Source organism: Polyodon spathula, chromosome 13 (genome assembly GCF_017654505.1).
Source record: "Polyodon spathula isolate WHYD16114869_AA chromosome 13, ASM1765450v1, whole genome shotgun sequence".
Taxonomy (NCBI): domain Eukaryota; kingdom Metazoa; phylum Chordata; class Actinopteri; order Acipenseriformes; family Polyodontidae; genus Polyodon; species Polyodon spathula.
In genome coordinates, this window is record NC_054546.1 from 17,985,603 (window position 1) to 18,004,143 (window position 18,541).

General features: G+C 38.3%; 1 protein-coding gene across 1 annotated transcript in view; it reads left to right on the forward strand.

The window, feature by feature from the left end:
* Positions 1 to 17,544, forward strand: part of LOC121325678 — a 44,727-nt gene extending 27,183 nt beyond the window's left edge. Inside the window, exons 3-8 of the mRNA XM_041268531.1 lie at positions 2,844 to 3,005; positions 8,790 to 8,964; positions 10,711 to 10,853; positions 13,187 to 13,305; positions 15,536 to 15,625; positions 15,992 to 17,544. Coding sequence (XP_041124465.1) covers positions 2,844 to 3,005; positions 8,790 to 8,964; positions 10,711 to 10,853; positions 13,187 to 13,305; positions 15,536 to 15,625; position 15,992 — 690 coding nt within the window. The 3' untranslated portion in view covers positions 15,993 to 17,544. The remainder of the gene's footprint in view (positions 1 to 2,843; positions 3,006 to 8,789; positions 8,965 to 10,710; positions 10,854 to 13,186; positions 13,306 to 15,535; positions 15,626 to 15,991) is intronic.
* Positions 17,545 to 18,541: the final 997 nt, after the last annotated feature.

Sequence of the window (18,541 nt, forward strand, 5' to 3'; positions counted from 1 at the left end):
ACACTCACCACGCTCCTTGTAAAAATATTTCTCCTACCCTCTGTCCCAAAACTGTCTTCACTACATATTTTTAAAAAAACTTTATTCAGTCTCCTTACAGTGCTTTGTTCTCATAACTCTGTGGCAAAGTGTTTAATAGTGTGCAGGTTCAGGAATGCAGCAGTGATCAGTGAACAGACAGACAACGGTAATCCAAGTGCAGTGTTATTTATTTTTATAATCCAAAGTCTGATGACAAAACGGCAGTAAACTAACAATGAGAAACAGGCAATACAGCGGTGTGTATTGCTCTGTTTTAATCCACCGGTTGGTCCTGAAATAATAGTCCTGATCTTATACACCCACATGTAACACAAAACACAAACACAAGTCCACAGTGAGCGTTTGGTTGGTGACAGTTGGTATGTCTGTTTTGTTCATGGAGAGAAATATTTAGTTTTTAACCCTTTCATGCATGGCGACCTCATATGGGGACAGATCCAAAAAAAAAAACAACACTCTTCTATATTTATATAGGCACATGTGGAACATTCAAATGCATGATGACCTCATATGAGGATGTTATTTCTTCCCAATATAAAGCAATGAAAAAAAAAGAAGAAAAAAAAACATTTTTTTTTCAGGTATTTTCAATATTTTATACATGAAAGAGTTAGAAACTTGTTTGACATTTCCCTTGATAAAGAAGGCCCTGTTTTTAGGGAGTAGGGTCAGTTGTCATTGTTTTGACTAATCACACCCAGTATTGCACCACAATTCTTAATTTCAATGCAAAGATAGTGGTGGGGAGTGAGTTTGTCAATTGTGTTGCATAATGTGCTGCATGCCTGTATCATAAAACACAATGCTGGTTTTGATTAAACACATTTTTTGGTCCAGAAGCTGTTAAAACCTTGGCAGGCAGTTGGAATTTGTCAGTGTAGACTCCAATCTGCCTTGTAAAGATAGCCTGCTTTATTGTGTCCAGCTGTATTGGAGTTACTCTTCCAGAAAAGGTTGAAAAACACCATTTGGATACTATTCTACTAGTGATTGTCCTTCAGAATCCCTAGCAGATACAACAGTTGCAGACCACAACAGCAAAGGCAACACACTGATACTGACAAGGAACTGCAATGGATAACTTGTGTGTAATGGGTTCAAATCAATGTGATACTTGTGGTCTCTTACCTTTTCCATGTCCATCAGTTGCATAGGTCTCAAATGTGCAGCTTTGAAAGAAACACATATTACAGCAAACATGTATTTTCATTTTAAAACTTATATTTCCGGTACTACATTAGGTTAAAGGAAGTTCTCAGTTTCCTTGCCTTACTCTCAGGAAATCTGTTACATTTATATTGGGTCATTTCACTCAGCAGTGTTTTGTGGTTGTTGTTACTGGCTGAAACCATGTCAGTCAATATGGGTAAGCAGCTGGTTGGTTAATGATAGGAAATAAGCGGTTGGGTAGGGAAATGACCAATGAATTACAACACAATCTGAAAGCGTGTTTTGCAAACATAGATTTATTTAACCTAGTGTTTTACTAGAAAACGTGTTTTAAAATAAAATAAAAAATACATGTTTACTGTAACATGTGTGATACCTGTAAAATGAATGGAAGTGCACAACAGGTATGATTGATGAAATTATGTTGTAAGCTACAATCACTTTTAAAAACTTGCTTGCAGAATGCATGTTTGCCAGTTCTTCACCATTACCCCTAGTACTGAACAGTTGTACTGCCACTGTGGTTGAAGATTCTGTTACACTAATTGTAGCTAACAAATTAGTTCCATGGATGGTCTCTGCTATACACATACACTGAGTGTACAAAACATTAGGAACACCTGCTCTTTCCATGAAATAGACTGACGAGGTGAATCCAGGTGTGGGGTGTGTTTTCATGGTACACATTGGGCCCCTTGGTAAAAGTGGAGCAACGTTTGAATGCCACAGGATATGTGAACATTGTTGCCAATTAGGTGCATGGCAGCAGTGTATACATCTGCTAATGGCTTTTTTCAGCAGGATAATGCCCCATGCCACAAGGCTAGGATTGTCCAGGAATGGTTCCACGAACATGACAGTGAATTCAGTTTACTGCAGTGGCCTGCCCAGTAACCAGATCTCAATCCAATTGAGCATCTGTGGGATGAGATGGAACGAGCTATTCAGAGTAGAGATCCACTACCAGCCAACTTGACACAACTGTGGGAAGCATTGGCAGGAACATGGGCCAGCATCCCTGTGGAACACTTTCGACACCTTGTAGAGTCCATTGAGGCTGTTCTGAGGGCAAAGGGGGGTGCAACTCAATATTAGGAAGGTGTTCCTAATGTTTTGTACACTCAGTGTACATTCATTATATAGGCCTCAAATGTACAGTTTTGAAAAGAAACACTATTTAGCTAATAAAGCGCAAGACAGATAAGATTTCTGGTAACACTTTAGTTTAGGGATTATAAATAATCTATAAACATGTTATTAATGATGTTATTAACAATTATAGAATATGAATAGAAATAATAATTACACACTTTTGTCATTATTTTGTGCGCTATTGTTTATAATCGCTTATGACGGATATAGTCTGTGTGTCTTTTCAAGTCTGTTTGTCTTTCTATGCCTGTGTGTCTGTCTGTCTGTCTTTTTTTACAATTGGATTGGTGTCTGTCTCACCAGTTGTATGGGGTTGCTTTGTTTTTGCAATATAGTTATTATACACTTTTGCCATTGTTTTGTTATTGCTATTGTTTATAACTACTTATAACGCATCCCTAAATTAAAGTGTTACCATATTTCTGAAGCTATTTTGTTAGCTACAGTTACTGTAAGGCTGATCTCTTGTGTGGCTGCAGGTAAACCAGGGGAAGGTGAAGGCTCTGGGCTCTGGCCTGGGATACCTGGAGCATATCTGCCAGCTCATTGAGAAGATCGGCCAGCTCCAGGAGCACAACCGCAAACTCCAGAAGCAAATCTGTGGCCTACAGAAAGAGAGCAGGACGAAGCAAACGAAGGAGGTAGGAGTTGCCTTAAGAGTCTCACTGCCATGAAAAATACATCAACCTACCTGTGATGGTAAAAAATAGCAACTTAACATTGTTCCGTTAAGAATTTAGATGTTATCAATTGTAATGGTTTGGCATCTTAGCCCATTATGTTACCTAACAAACACCTGTAGAAGTGCACAACAGGTAAGATTTCTAGGAAATGTTTATTTTGTTAGCTACAATTTCTTTACACATGTAAGAGTCAACATTTTGATACAAAAAAAAATAATATATTTCTTGTTACTAGGGCTTTTACACATCAAACACGTTATCTTGAAAATATAACAAAGTAAAAGTAAAATGAATAACAAGAAATTGTGCAATATAGAGGACCCGGTTCACCAAGCTTTTATTCTTAAGGGATGTTGTTTTAATGGATTAAAGGAAGTTGTGTAAGCATGAAACAATTCCTGACAACTCCCTATGTAAATTGAATACATAAGAAAATAAATTTAATTAAAGAAAAATGTTTATGAATGTTTAAAACTTTGTGATTAGGGCCTGCTGCCACATTTATATTTTCATTTTACTTTTGAAAATGACTAGTTTCTCCAACATTAAGATTTGTGCAGCATTTTGAAATGCTAAGAACACTGCATTCCTCTTGGCTCTCTCTGGTGTCCTGGAATATGCTCAAGACCTGCAGGGAAGGAATGTTGAAATTAATATTCGTTTCAGAGCTCTCTTTTTCCACACACATGTCAAAGCCCTATCTCTGAGTTCACAATGAGAAACAGATGATATCCAGAGCTTGGGATTGCCTTGTAAAGTTAGTGGGTGCGTCTAGGCAAAGCAAATGGCTCCTGAACAGACTGCAAATCCATCTGATCAGCTTTGCTGTAAGAGGCTTGGTGTGGGGGGAATGGCATGGTAAACATTCCTGGACAGATGTATAGGGAAGATTTGAGGATCCCTGATATGTTTGCTAATAACGATTACTCCCCTCTTCTTAAAACAAAAATGGCCTCCTTCACATGTCATCTGGAACGCATCAGTTCCAAAAGCTACTGGCCCGTGTTTAACCCAAGACTACCATACTAGCCATATACTCTAGTGAACGGTATATATATATATAGAGAGAGAGAGAGAGAGAGAGAGAGAGATATTTTTTAAAGAGAGGCTAGTGATGTTAATTAGGGTTAAGACTATATATAATTTAAGGTTTTGAAATACATTGTTTAATTAGCACAAGCAAATATTACCACTGGTCCTCTTTTTCTTCAATTGTATTATACTTAAATTTAGAATATGCAGCTATCTGAAAGGCAATGCTATAGAGGTAATGTTGCAGCCACTGTCCTGTCCGAAATCACTCCCTGTGCTACTGGTCAGTTTCACTCCAATAGCTGCAAACGGGTTATTTGACGTTCCACACAGGAAGTGATAAGATTAGTGATAAGTGATTACTTGAAAAAAATCTGTAAATAACCCACATTTTAAGAATAAAAAGCAAGCAAAGATATCAAAGGAGACTTGTCTTCATGCTGCTAAAAATATATACTTTCAAACAATTTGCAGTCCTTGATTTCCATTACATGAGAGTAGATGTTAACTTAATGCTGATTTGAACTCGGCTCGCGCCAAGATAAGCACCAACTAAGACGTAGTTTTACAGTAAACTAATGTGATCCATCTGCATCTCCATCCATTTGCGTTGCTTTCCATCTGATGATGTAGATATCCTTCAGTTGGTGTTGATTGCTGGTGTATTGCTGGCTCCAGGGATCAGCTTATTTTCCTCCATAGCACATCAACACACACAACGGCTGCGATGCTGGCTCTGGGGATCAACCTGTGCGGTCTCCCCAGTGCATCAGCATGACAACCGTTTGGATTGGGCTAAGTAGGGTACATCTCTGGGGTCTTCAAGTGGGCACCTTCCGTCCTCTGTGTTTCGTCGACTAGCCCACGATACCTCAAGAGGGCTCAACAGTGATTCTGGTGTTGCAGCATCACCCCCCTCCATCCCCATTCAGCTCAGCCCAGCTTACTTACCCGTATATCAGCGTTGCTTTCTTTCTATTGTGCTTGAGAGCCCCATCCAGAATCTTTCCATCTCAACCACAGACAGTTGCTGCTCCTATCTGCTGCTTCAGATAAATTCTTCACTGTGCGACGCAACTCTTAGCCACTGAACCCGACGTCTCTGAGAAACCGGGTTGTAGAGTGTGCCACAAATCCTCGACAACCCTCCTCCACTTGGTAAACTTGGACTCTCTATCCTTGCTGCTCCACTTCAGCAGCTAGTTGAGCATATCGAAATTTCTTCCTCTCATACGCCTCATCCACAGCATCCTCCCATGGCACTGTTAACTCTACCAGATGAACAAGGCATGCTGATCCAGACAACAAGACAATGTCTGGTCGAAGGTTAGTGGTGGCAATCTCAGTTGGAAAAATAAGCCGTTGACCAACATCTGCCAGTATCTTCCAGTCTCTAGCAGTTTCCAGTTGTCCTGGGCGAGGCTTGATTTTAACACCTTTTCTTGGTGGTTGCTCTCCTGGATGGAGGAATATTGTCTTTTGTTTCTAATGCTTTGATGGAACTGGTGGCAACTTATTGGTCAGGTTACGCTTCTCTTCCAATGCTAAGGCCAAACATCGCAGCACCTGGTCATGGCGCCAAGTAAACTTTCCTTGGCTAGGACCCACCTTACATCCTGTCAAAATGTGCTTTAATGTTGCAGGTGATGAACACAAAGGATATGAGGGATCCTCACCCACCCAGAGGTTTAGGTTCTGTGGTGATGGGAGAACATCATATGATGATCTGATGAGGAAACTGTTCCTGCTCTGTTCCATTGTTCATAGATTTTGCCAGCCAATCTTGCATTGTTCCACACTCTGCTATCTCACCCATTCTCCCTGCTTGGCCTGGGAAACTGCCTTTACACACCTGATCCTCTCCTCCTGCTTTTGCACCTCGTTGACTACCAGCTTCCTCCGTTGAGCTGGGGTTGCCTTGTGCCATGTAGGAGGAGCTGAACTGAGACCAAGACCTCCTTTTCCATACTGAACTTGCCCCATAATATCTCCGATTCAAAGGGCAGCCTTAGCATCTTCCAACGCTTTCTTTTCCTCCCATTTAATACAACAACACTTGCAGCAGGTCATATTCTGATAGGGTAGTGCCACTGGTTTCTTGTTGTGGTTCCTTTTACTGCAAAGTTGATTACAGTAAGTAGATTCGAATGCCATTTTAATTCTGAGTGGTTCTGGGTTCTGTTGCTTCACTATTTATTACCATGCTTCTCTAAATCTGCCTTCACCTCGCCTTGAGCTGCTTTGAACTTGCCTGGAGAAGTGCTGACACTCAACAGCCTTCCTCATTCCATTCAAATCATGTGACTGTGACCTTTAAACTCTGTCAGCTTCACATACTCTACATATGAGAGGGAGAGAAAGAGTAGATGAGGCTGGGAGAGTTGAAGTCACACTGTCACATGATTTGAACAGAACAAGGAAGCTACTTACTCTTAAATCTGCTGGGAATGTTTTTTTTTTCTTTTGTATTGGCTTTCTAATATATTTCTATATATGGTAGTCAGGATATATCATTCATTATAAATGTAAACATTTGTTTATAAATATAAATGTTATGTTTGTTAAAAATGAATATGCTAATGAAAATTTCTGGACAACATTTTGTAACCATCTATATGGTTCGCTAAAGTATGTGATATATAAGTATATGATTTGTGACACTGTATGAGTATGGTACTGTATGATAAAAGATACTAAACAAAGCACAGTAACGAAAGACAAAATCATTTAGTCTACACTTAAACCTTAATAAGGTAGTCAGTGAGAAGATAAAACCTGTTTTTCTTACAAACTGAGATTCTTATGTTTTAGTTATTTCCTTTGTGTACCAGCTATAATGATTAGCACAAAAAAAAAGTTATTACTCAACTAAAAAGAACAGATTACACATAACTTAATTTCAGTACATTGTGTTTTTCAACCTGCTAAAGTTCCACTTTCTTATCAACCCAAACTGTTTAATGTTAGCTTGGACAGAATTCCAGATTGCACCGCCATACTCTGAGCCAAAGAGGGAATTACATTTTAAAGGAAGCGGCGATGAAATGAGGGAATTTCATTTGGCAAAGGCAGTGGGGCCGGTTAGTCATACTGTAGGCAGTCCTGGAGAAGTAAAAAATAATCACTTACAGTTACAAGTCACTTACTTGTCAGGCAGTTACAGTTACACTTACTTGTCAGGCACAGCTTATATTTCACATAGATTTTTTTTTTTTTTTCAGTTTGGTCGGGCTACAGAAATATCTTTGAATATCCAACTATTGAAACGACTCGTTCTCTCCTTGTGCACCATTTTCTAGCATAATAATGTAAGATTACACTGTTGAAGCATTTTCTGATTTCCATGTTGTGCATTAGCCGTAGCCCTTTTTTATATGCAACTAACTTTTAATAGTAACTACATTATTTTTTTCACGTGAAATGTAATGAGTTACCACATTTAGTTACCTGTTTGAGAAAGGACCCATTGCTGTTACAAGTTACTGAAAAATGTAATCAGATTACAGTAATAAAAACATAAAAAAGAGAAAAATGTATAAATGAAGAGTGTTCGGTTTCTAGTAGCTGATTGATCTCAGAACTTTGTCAAGCTGAGTTTTAAAGGATCTAAGAGATTCTGTCTCAAAAACATGAGTAGGAGGCCCATTCCATGCTCTCACCACTCTCTGTGTGATGTTACTCCTCAAAACTGTCTGCAGGTCACAAATGACGTCTGATACAGTTATGATTATGTGATAGCTCTGTTTTTATAGTGATTGTAGCTTTCAAATAATTCCATACATTTCCCACGCCATGTACCTCCATTCACATTATACTGTAGGTCACAAATGGCAAACATTTCATTTTAAAACAAGATTTCTGGTAATACACTAGATTAAACAAATCTCTGTTTGCAGGCCTTGGTTTCAGATAGCCTTGCACTTTCAGGTGAGTGAAATTGTTTCCATCCCTTCAGGGCCTTCGTTCTGGTCAGTAACCAACCATCTGCTTCCCCATAATGACTAACATGCTTTGCAGTCAGTAAGAGGCTTCATCCTGAAGACACTGCTGAGGTGAAATGACCTATGAAGTGCAAGTGTAACAGATTTAAGCAGTTGGATGTTTAATGACAGGAAGCCATTGAAGGGGAGGGGACAATTACACTCTCCAGGTGATAAGACTACTTGAAAGCACTGCAGATAGAGATTTCTTTAACCATTTGTAGTATCAGATATTATGTTTGGAAGTAAAAAGTATGTATAAACACAATATAGCATGTGTTTCTTTCGTAAATTCACATTTGAGGCCTATATAACGAATGGAAGTGCACAATAGGTAAAGTTTTATGGAATTATTTTGTTGGCTACAGTCACTAGGGGAAGCAGCCGATTGGTTACAGACAGGAAAGAAGGACCTGAAGGGGTGGAGACAATTTTGCTCTCCAGGGGAAATGACCCAGGAAGTGCAAGACAGCTATCTTTAACCTGGTGTAGTTCCTGTTCTAATGGTTTAAAATGAAAACTACATATTTAGTAGAACATTTGAGACCTATATATTGAATTGTTAACAACATACTGAAGCCTGAAGTGCACAGGTGGGCTAAAAATAATAACTTCATTTCTACAAATATAGCCTATGGTAGTTTCATAAAGATGAAACAACTTGGTAACTGACTGACTGGTCCCCTTTTAGTCTGTAACCCTTTTTCTTCTGTTGTCTCTCCTTATGTAGGAGTACTTCTTGCAGCACTGTTCCTGTGGAGCAGCCAGCTTGGCATTTCAGGAGCTGAAAAGGCATTCAATTCACAGGAGTGAATTCCATAACCCGATGCCGTCCAGCGGCACCCTGTCTGACCTGTCAACAATACCAGAAATAGCCAGAACTTCTGATATGTTGAGGAAGAAAGGTTAGTTAACAAGATATGCATGTTTCATTTTTGGTGTGGAAGTTGGTGAATTAGAAAAGCTGTTTATTTAACCACAGAGATACAAGCAGCGGCAATGCTATTGTTCGCATATGGACCCTGGGAATGCTTCAAGCTTAGGGGGTTTCTGTTTCCATAGCTATCCAATCCTTTTTTAGACTGTCTGCAAAAGGGCCCGAAAACAATTGTACCAAATTGTGTGGTGCCTTTGTAAGCTTAGAGATGGATTCAACAAAAAATAGCATTCCTGTCCTGGACATTCTGTATATTAGTATTTTCAATTAGAGGCTTATAAAATGCATTTTTGTTTACATAGTGGCATGTTGGGTGCCTTTCCTCTACTATGATTTTAACACTGTAACCTTGACCCTTCCCCTTCTCAGCGACACATTTCTGTGTATGTCTGGGGAATGGGAGGTGCCTTCACTGCTGTTGGCTGCTGGCTGGTTGCATGGTGGCCCTAGGGCACAGAGATCCCGCAGCTCAGATTATCTCAGGGCTAATGACAGGGAGTGACCTCTCACACCCCCTCTGTAGGTTACAACTAAAAATAAATTAGGTGGACTTAGCTCGGCTCCTACACGACATTGATCAAACAAAATTGACAGGCAGGTTATTTCAACACAGTTAATAAACTTCATTGAAGAAGAGCTGGCAAGTGAATGAGTATTTATCAAAACAAGTGCGTGTTGAGGGGTATTGAAGGTGTACAGTTGGGCTAGCACCGAGTAGTCAACTAGCTGACAAGAAAAGTGACCTCTACTGATACTGGTAGTCCACTAATCGCACGCTTGAATTCCAAATCCTCAACGGCAATTTTCAACTTATACTAGTAGCTAGTAACTAGTATAACTAGCAATATTAATATTTTATTTATATACAGCTATTTGAATTAAAGGGAAATTATTGTGAATCGTGCGGTTTCTGAAGGACTGAAATATAGTTGGGGTGGAAATCCATTACATATTAGATTACATTTTAGAACATAATAAATCCAAGCAGTGTGCAAATATAATGCATAAACAGCAAAGTGCTGCCGAAATTTATGCATACAAATAGAGCACCTGCTATTATCAAATATGTGATTTAAAGTGGTGACTAGTTGACTATTTTTGTCTTGACTGTTGGAGCAGTCATTCTACCCGTAATATGCAGTAAGTGACTAGCATCTTCCTTTAAAAAAAAAAAAAACTTTGTTGTTTTACTAAGGATTTAATGATTCATTAGGTGTCATCAATGTGTCACAACATTTTCTTAAAAAAGTAACTTGATACTGTACAATTCTGCTTGGCTGACAATCCCTACATATCTTCTGTGACCTCTCTAATGAGGCTGACATGCTGCCAGCAGCTATGAAAATATATGTATATATAGCTGGTATAAATACACACTCACCTTCATTGCATGCTTACCTTTTCACAAAACCGTCCCCCGTTATTGGTCGTTTTATCTTATTTTGTTCTTTTTTTGTTTGTTTTTTAATGCAACAATATTGAAACATTCCATCTTTCAATTCTACTTGAGGGCTATTTTCGATAACAATACAAGAAAAATATTGGCATGAAATCTGGGTCAGGGGTTAGCAGTGCTACCCGCGGCCTGTGATTCTTGCACATGTTTTATCAGATTGTCCAACAACAAAAAAAATCTGTTTTGTATTGACAGCGTCCGCTGCCCTTCTCTAAAGCTGTATGTGTTCCTCTCAAGAGACTGTATCTTCCTTCCCAGGGACTGACGCACAAGCAGAGCCGGCACATAATCCCCTGGCGCCTGTACTAAGGAGGAGTCGAAGGAGCTGGGTGGAGACTGACCGGTGTGACAGTGAGGAGGCCCCGACCAGCACCATCCCTCAGACACAGCCCATGAGACGGGTGAGTGATCCCCTTGACCAGAGAGACTTTCAAGTCTGGAGTAATTAGCAAGAGGCGACAAGACCTGTACAGAGGAGAACCCTAGCATCCTGACCGTCCCTCAGTAGCATTGCATTCTACACTCTATATTCCATGGACTATGGCATTCTAGCTTAGTCTAGTGCACTTTGACTAGGTGACATTTAGTTTTAAAAGCAATATTTCCTCTGTACTGTGAAGTGAGACAAATAAGCCAAGCTGCTACTACTACTACTACTACTACTACTATAACTACTACATTCAAGCTCAATTGTAGCTCAGGATGTCCATTCCACAAGAGAATCAGTGACTATCCAAAAGTGGGCTTACTGACATTGAGTGAAGGAAAGTCATTATCCTACAAGGCACCCTATACTATAGTTTTAGAATGTATAGTTACTTCAGAACAATTAAACAGTGTAGCTACTGTTAATGTGACATTATTAGAATCTGATACCAGCAATCTAATACAAGCCTTTGGATTTACACAGATACAAAGAAATTCCAGATGCGTGTAACATCAATATCAATGTCTACTATATACTGTATTATACAGGTGTATATAATAAAGAAGGTACTTTTTAAAAATAAAATGGTTGTGTCAATCAGTTGTACGATTCTTTTTTAAACTTTTCTGCAAATTGTATCTGATTAAAGGCAGTCCAACTTGCAAATCATTACTTGGAGGGCAGGAATTTTCCTATAAAGGAAAGACTGACTACTATTCCAACAGTTTAAAACCTTAAGGACAGATAGCTGTACTTATGTATACCAAATCATGATTAAGCAAAGGTCATTCCACCTTTATACCCGAACTTACTGTAGCAGCTGTCAACTCTAGAAATGCCTAAAGTATGTATAATCTTGACTACGACATCCAAAGAATTATTTATTATACACAATGTGTTAAAAGATTGTACCAAAAATGATAGCTGCAGTTTTTGACACAAGAGAAAACAGATCAAAACCCAGGTTCAATTCTATGTTGTTTAAATATAGAAATATGGATTGAGAGAGAGAGAGAGACAGAGAGAGATCGTCAAGCCCGATCGCTCTCTAGTCCTCTCAGCTGCTCCACTGAATGATAGTCAAACCCCAGCTGTGACAAAGAAAGAGAAACCCAAACAAACTGCACTCTGATAAAATAAACCTTTAAAGCAAGCAGAATAAGAGAAAGTAATCAGTGAAATATAAACCAAACAGTGTACATAGAAAGCATAAAGTATCAGAATAACCCAAACAAAACACCAGACGTGACAAAGACCAGTGCAGAAACCAAGGGCGCAGAGCATCTGCAATCATGACTCTCTCTCTCTCTCTGCTACTTCTCTATCACTACTTGTAAAGTGCAATGTGGCCAGTACTACATCTAAAAGACATCAATACAAACATACACTATTAAAAACAGTCCTACACACCTACAATGTACTACACACCTACACACGAGGAGCGCACTACTACATAAAACACACAAGGACACAATACAGACACAGTGTGCAAAAGGTAAGCAGAAGTAAAAGAAACAGTAAGGAAACAATTATTAAAAGCTATTTCAGTCCCTAAAGCAAGTTAAAGCAACGTGGATTTGGACTGCTCAAAGAATGCTACTAATTGTCTTGATTTATTAAAATGACATTCCAATCACAGTGTGTGCTATACAACCGAAAGGACAGCACACCCTGAACCTACATTGCAAAAATGGGAAACTCTTTTTATAACCACATATACTGCATATGATGACTAGTACATTCTTTAGTCTGAATTATTAATAGTATGAGAATCTTTGGACAGGTACCTATTTGTTCCCCTGTAAGAACAATTCAAGTCTGTAAAATTACGGATTCTGTCCCCTGTCGGTGAGAAGAGATGAGGTTAAAAGCTCTGTAACCACACATACAGACGAGCCTGGCTCTTGTCTTTTGTATTGTGGTTAAGGTGCACCAATTTATGCCCAGCTTGCACCCTGTTAATTATGTTTATGAAATGTTCTGTTTTTTTCAGTTCATTATAATTTCATTGCATGAGATGTTTTTGGTGTATCTTTGTGCTATTTTATGATCCAAAACATTATTTGAAAGCATTGACATGTTCTTATCAATCGATTTCTGTTTGCATTTTGAATTGATTTTACAAAGTTAGATTTTATTCTTATTTTGCTTAAAATTAGATCAAACAAAACAAAAATCAGAATTTTTTTTTTTTCCCTCATAGGAACCTAAGATACTACGGGTTGTAAAGTTATAATAAAACATGGGTAAAGCAGGAAAAAACATGGGTAAAATATAATTAATATATTGCTCTTATTGTCTTCCTAGAGTGAAAATCACCACTGGGGGAAAGTCAAAGACTTGGTGAAGAAGACAAAGCTTAGAAACCAGAGCAGACTGGGGCTGTCATCCAACGCACTGAAGAGATCCTGCCCACAGCTCTACAGGTAAGTCATTACAGTCAAACGGGAGAAGCCCTGTACCACGTTACACTCTAACCTTGATTATCCAAACTTTGGTTTTATCTGTTATACGAACAGCCCCCTGGAGACATGTCACCCTTCTGCCCCGCTGTCATAGAAACCATGCTAACCAGCTGTCTCTGTCAAGTATTTACAGTGTGTGTTGTATATTTAACGATAAAGGCGTTGTTTCTTAATTGAGAATATCCTAGCAACATGTTACAGTATTAATTAGGCATGCTAGTAAGGCACTGGTTCACAACTGGCACTTTATTCCAGTCCGGGTCTTTGTTCCAGTCAGTGCACAGTACACATGTGCACCAGGCATCAATAGTTATAACTTAAAAGGCTTTAAAACGTAAGGCTAGAGGCAATGGCTACTTCTAGGTCTTTTGTAACAGATGGGGTGATGGCTGAATATGCTAAGATTTGCAGCTGTTCAGTTTTGTGAATTAATAAAACTGAATTCTCCAGTTAGATCAAACTGCTGTCCTGCATATTCAATATCAGCTTTCAAAATATTGTGCGCTGCGTGCTGTATTTGGAAAGGTTTGTGCTTTGATGGTGTGAAACTGTGAGGGAAGTGTGAGGAGGTTTTTACATAAAAGGATTCATTGCAGATGCCCAAGCCAACAGCCAGGGCTAACACAGATTGAGGGCATTATACAAACAAAAGAAGTTCTAATAAGAGACAAAGGCTTTTCTGATTCAGTAAGAGCTGGGTGTCTTTCAGCTGAGAATGCAGTGGATACAGTTTCAAACAGCATTCCACATTTCCATGTGATGCACTCACCTGTCAAATAAACCTGTTTCCCAGTGTGTCTGTTATCAGACTAAAAACATACAAGTTAAAAAAAGGGAGAGGCTGTGTAAAGATGATTTCTATAGAAAGGGAAAGTTACAAAAAGATAGTCTGACAAAAGTAGTCCACCTTTTGAAAATGGTGCGCACATATTAAAGATGGGAGGGACAAGTTAGTTCTAATTCTATCATATTTAAATTGGGCTTTATTCCACCAGGCAGCACAACTCACATATCCACTGAGGCTATTTTTGTTGTGTGTTTAACCACGTACAGGTGAATTCTGTAACCATAGGTGTGTGCCAAGTATTCAGATCATACAAGTATCCATTACTGTTAATGCAATTGTTAAGCTTATGAAAAGCCTATTACTAGTAACTGGTTGAACAATGCTTTAGTATGTAAAATACATTATATCAGTCTCAATTTGGCAGTGATGACTGTCACTGCTTAGATCTGTTGATCATTTGAGATGGAAGGACCAATGCATCACCGATATTGCAATATAAAGAAGTGGAATAAATACATATAATAACTGGTGAGGAATTTTTTCAATTGTCTCATCCAGTTGATATTTCCTGTAATACCAAACCGGTTTATATGGGAAACAAGCACTCATCCACAGCACAGTGCGACCCTAGTGAGCTGTTAATTCCAACCGTACCTCACATAGTTAGTGTCTCCTCTTGCTTGCTTCTCAGGCCTTAGGGTTTATGTAGCATTCCACCTCTTGGGTAGGCATTCAGGTCTCATATCACACACTACCCCATGCATTATTCTCTATATTCAGTCAAAATTCTTCATTTAAGTACTAGCTGTTCATTTTGTTAATTTACTAGCTTTTCGGTTTTAGCCATGCCCTCTTCCTATGATGTCATTGGAGTATGATCTGAGTATTAGTATATCGTATCCTGGTATGTGTATGAATAGGAGTATGGGTAATGGGTCCTCTGCACACCCCTACAACATGACCTCAGTTTTAGGCTTGTAGGCTCAGACAATGGCCCATCTTGAAGAGACAAGGGCAGGTACACTCTGGTTACATCTGCCAAGCAGTTAAAACCCCAGTCTGAAAATGTCAGGAAGTGTAAATAAGAACATAATTTTAATAACTTATAAAAAGCAAAGATTAGCTTTTGAGGTACACTTTTTTCATGTGTACTTATATTTATTTTATTTTATTTAATGAAAAAAGTGAAGTTGTGTTTTTCCATCCTCAGCTGGCACACATGGTGCCGGTCATGACCCAGTCTCAAAACACAACACATATTTTGGCAGCGCATGCAGTGTTTCCAGTGTAAGCTGGTGAAAGGCACAGTGGGATAATAATAAAAAAAAAAAAAAAAACTGTGAAAAACATCAGGATGTTTAAAAAGCTGCTATTTAATAGGCATTGTTGCTTTGTCTCACACAGGCCCGATCTGGGATCAGCTAACCTGCCAGGGAGAGACAGAAACTCCATGATTGCACTGGGGAATAAACATGAATACCTCTGGCCTCACTAGTGAGTTTTAATACTTTTAAGGATCTACTCTCCTCTCCATGCTACTCCAAAACCTAATTCATCAACACAAAGCAGTTTCAGCTTTGAAATCTATTGTATGGTATCACATATTTCAAAGTAAAGTAAAAACATAAAGACAGTCAGCATGTTTAATGTGGTAGTATAACCATGGGGAAAGCACCCAATTACTGTGCAAATTTACAGTGGCAAACTTTTTTAAGGGATTCTACCTTTCAGATGTTGATTATAATACACAAACTGGATTCCTTGTAATGTTACTCACTAAATTCACAAAATACCTTACAATGGACAAAACATTCCAGGAGACCTATGTTCTAATCCCCCACATGTTCTACATTCTTTTAGAGCCAAACATGCAGCAGTTCTGGGCAGTGAACTGAAGATGTGACGAGGCTGGACAGAGTGTATCTGGTATAGGGTCTCACTGAAGAAGATGGGAAATGGAGGAGCGAAGAGGTCTTGTGAAGGACTATAAATATGCACTAAAGTGTTGCAAAATAGCAGTTTTTCCGAATGGTGTTACAATGTGAGAAATGAATCACTGATCCATACCATTTTATAAGTGGACTTTGCTGAAGAAAATAAAAAGGGAAACAACGACAATATTTCTAAGGTTTTCAAAGGTTTTGTCATTCTGTTGTTCAGAAACAAGATATGCAAAATACTCAAAACCAGAAGGGCTATACTACTTCTAATAATATTAAAACAATAACATCATAAAAAAGCTTTATCAGTATTGGTAATATCTAACTCTTTCAATGTAATGGTATATAATTCTGTTTTATTATTATTTTAGAGAGAGAGAGAGAGAGAGAGAGAGAGAGAGAGAGAGAGAGAGAGAGAGAGAGAGAGAGAGAGAGAGAGAGAGAGCGAGAGAGAGAGAGAGAGAGAAAGGAGATTCCTTTAGTTAAAATTCAGGTTTTTATTGCAGGTTCTTTTTTTTTCTTCCTTTAAACAGTGTGAATAGGTTTTTTGTAATAGATTAACTTTCTGGATAATGTGTAAACTAAATGTGAAAGTACTCCTTTTGTAACATAATGTATATGCCTACATTTTGATGGAATGCTCAAAGAGTGTATAATACAGTATGAAAAGAAATATAGTTTGGAAAAAAAAAAGCAATACCTGCTATCTTCTAGCTTAACTGTATTTAAAAATGTACCTGACAAAAGCTTTACAGGGGTTAAATCCACTATGTCTTGGCTTGGCTGTAAAAAGAAGCACTGATATGATTGGCTGTAGGTTGGTGCATGTTGCTGCCTGTTGTATTCCCTGAAAATTCCTTATGTTGTGATTGGGTGTGAATCATAAGTAAGAACCAATCAGAGGGCTGTACAGAAATTCAACAGGATCTGGTTAGAGTATAGTAGGAGTTCTTTGTGAAGGAAACAGGAAAAAAAAATGCTGGAGCTTTAAGAGCAATATATTTTATATTATAACCCAGTTACACAAACAAACTCTGTTAATATCCCTTTGAAATAAATAGGTAAACAAACTCACACTAAAGAGCTTTTAGTCACAATAATGTAAAATGTCCCTAATTTCCATATTAACCCCTCAAGCAGTACAGTAACTCAAAAATGAGTGCTGGAGTTAGAGACAGGCAGATAAAACAAGGTTGATTTTGGATACATTTTAATCGTGTAACAGGGACACAGAAATACTACAGGGGCTGAATTGCTCATACCTGATGCATTGCTTCAGCTACTGTAGAGTGCATGGGGCAGTTGTAGTATAAAGCTGTTGTTTATCTTTCACATTTTTTTTTTTTACAGCAAAAGAAGCAGTTTCCACACACAGCTATTAAAATATGTTGTTCAAAGAGTGTAAAATGGACTGATTTCCATGTTATTCAGTACAGTAAAGTGGATGTCAAGAGGAAATCAGCAGTGTGTGAAGTAAATATTCCTTATTGAAGACATAAATGTTCCTTATTGCGGGAATGTTTTTTTCCTGTAACCATTTATAGAGAATGTAAACAAACTGAACCTGGTGTGTCAATTTCAAAAGCAAAAGGGGGTTGCAACTGTTACAAATGTTTTGCATTGGTAAGCACTGTTTAGTGAACTAAAAACTATTTTATTTCATGAAACTATTCCAGTAACATCAGAATTCTATTAATAATTAAAAAAAAAAAAAAAAAAAAAAACACCACCCCCGTGCAAGCTGGAATGGACTGAACCAAAAGTTCTGTGCATTTCTTGTTTTGTTGCAATGTGCCTAATACTGTGTTTATAGACCTCAGATGGTAATGAAATGTACAGTGATTTGTTTTGTATTGACATAGTGAGTACAAGACCATACTCTCTGCAATATTGTGTATGCAGTTATAGGCTTCAAATGGGGAAATGGATTATAGTTAGGGGTCTACCTAAATTGCGTTTCACGGAAATCGGGAAATTGAGGGATCACCGCAAAATTCACTTCTTTTAGGGGCCAATGCATACCAGACAGAGAAAAAAAGAAGCCTTAAATGAACTGCTGCAAAACGCAAGCACTGCAAACTACATATCTTCCTTCTGTAGATAGGCTTATTTTGTATTCCTTTGCCGTCCTGTATGCATTGCACTTAGGCAACAAAAAAAAAAGTCCTTAGAATAGTAACATTTACAAAAATACTTCAAAGCGGTTAACGTACTTGTTTACTGTTCAAATGACAACAGTGTTTTAATCAACCTATCAGTGCGTCTGTACTGGATTTTCTGTAACCTATACTGTACAGTAGGGGGTGGGACAAAGTCAGTGCTGCATTGTTTTGATTTAGGTTGCTAAAATCTATTTTTCTGCATTGGAAGTAAAATACCAGAAACGGACGACAAAGGCAAAAAAAAAAAAAAAGTATATTTCGTCTGCTGATCGTGTCAAGATATTTCCCAGAGAGACTGTACGTAGATG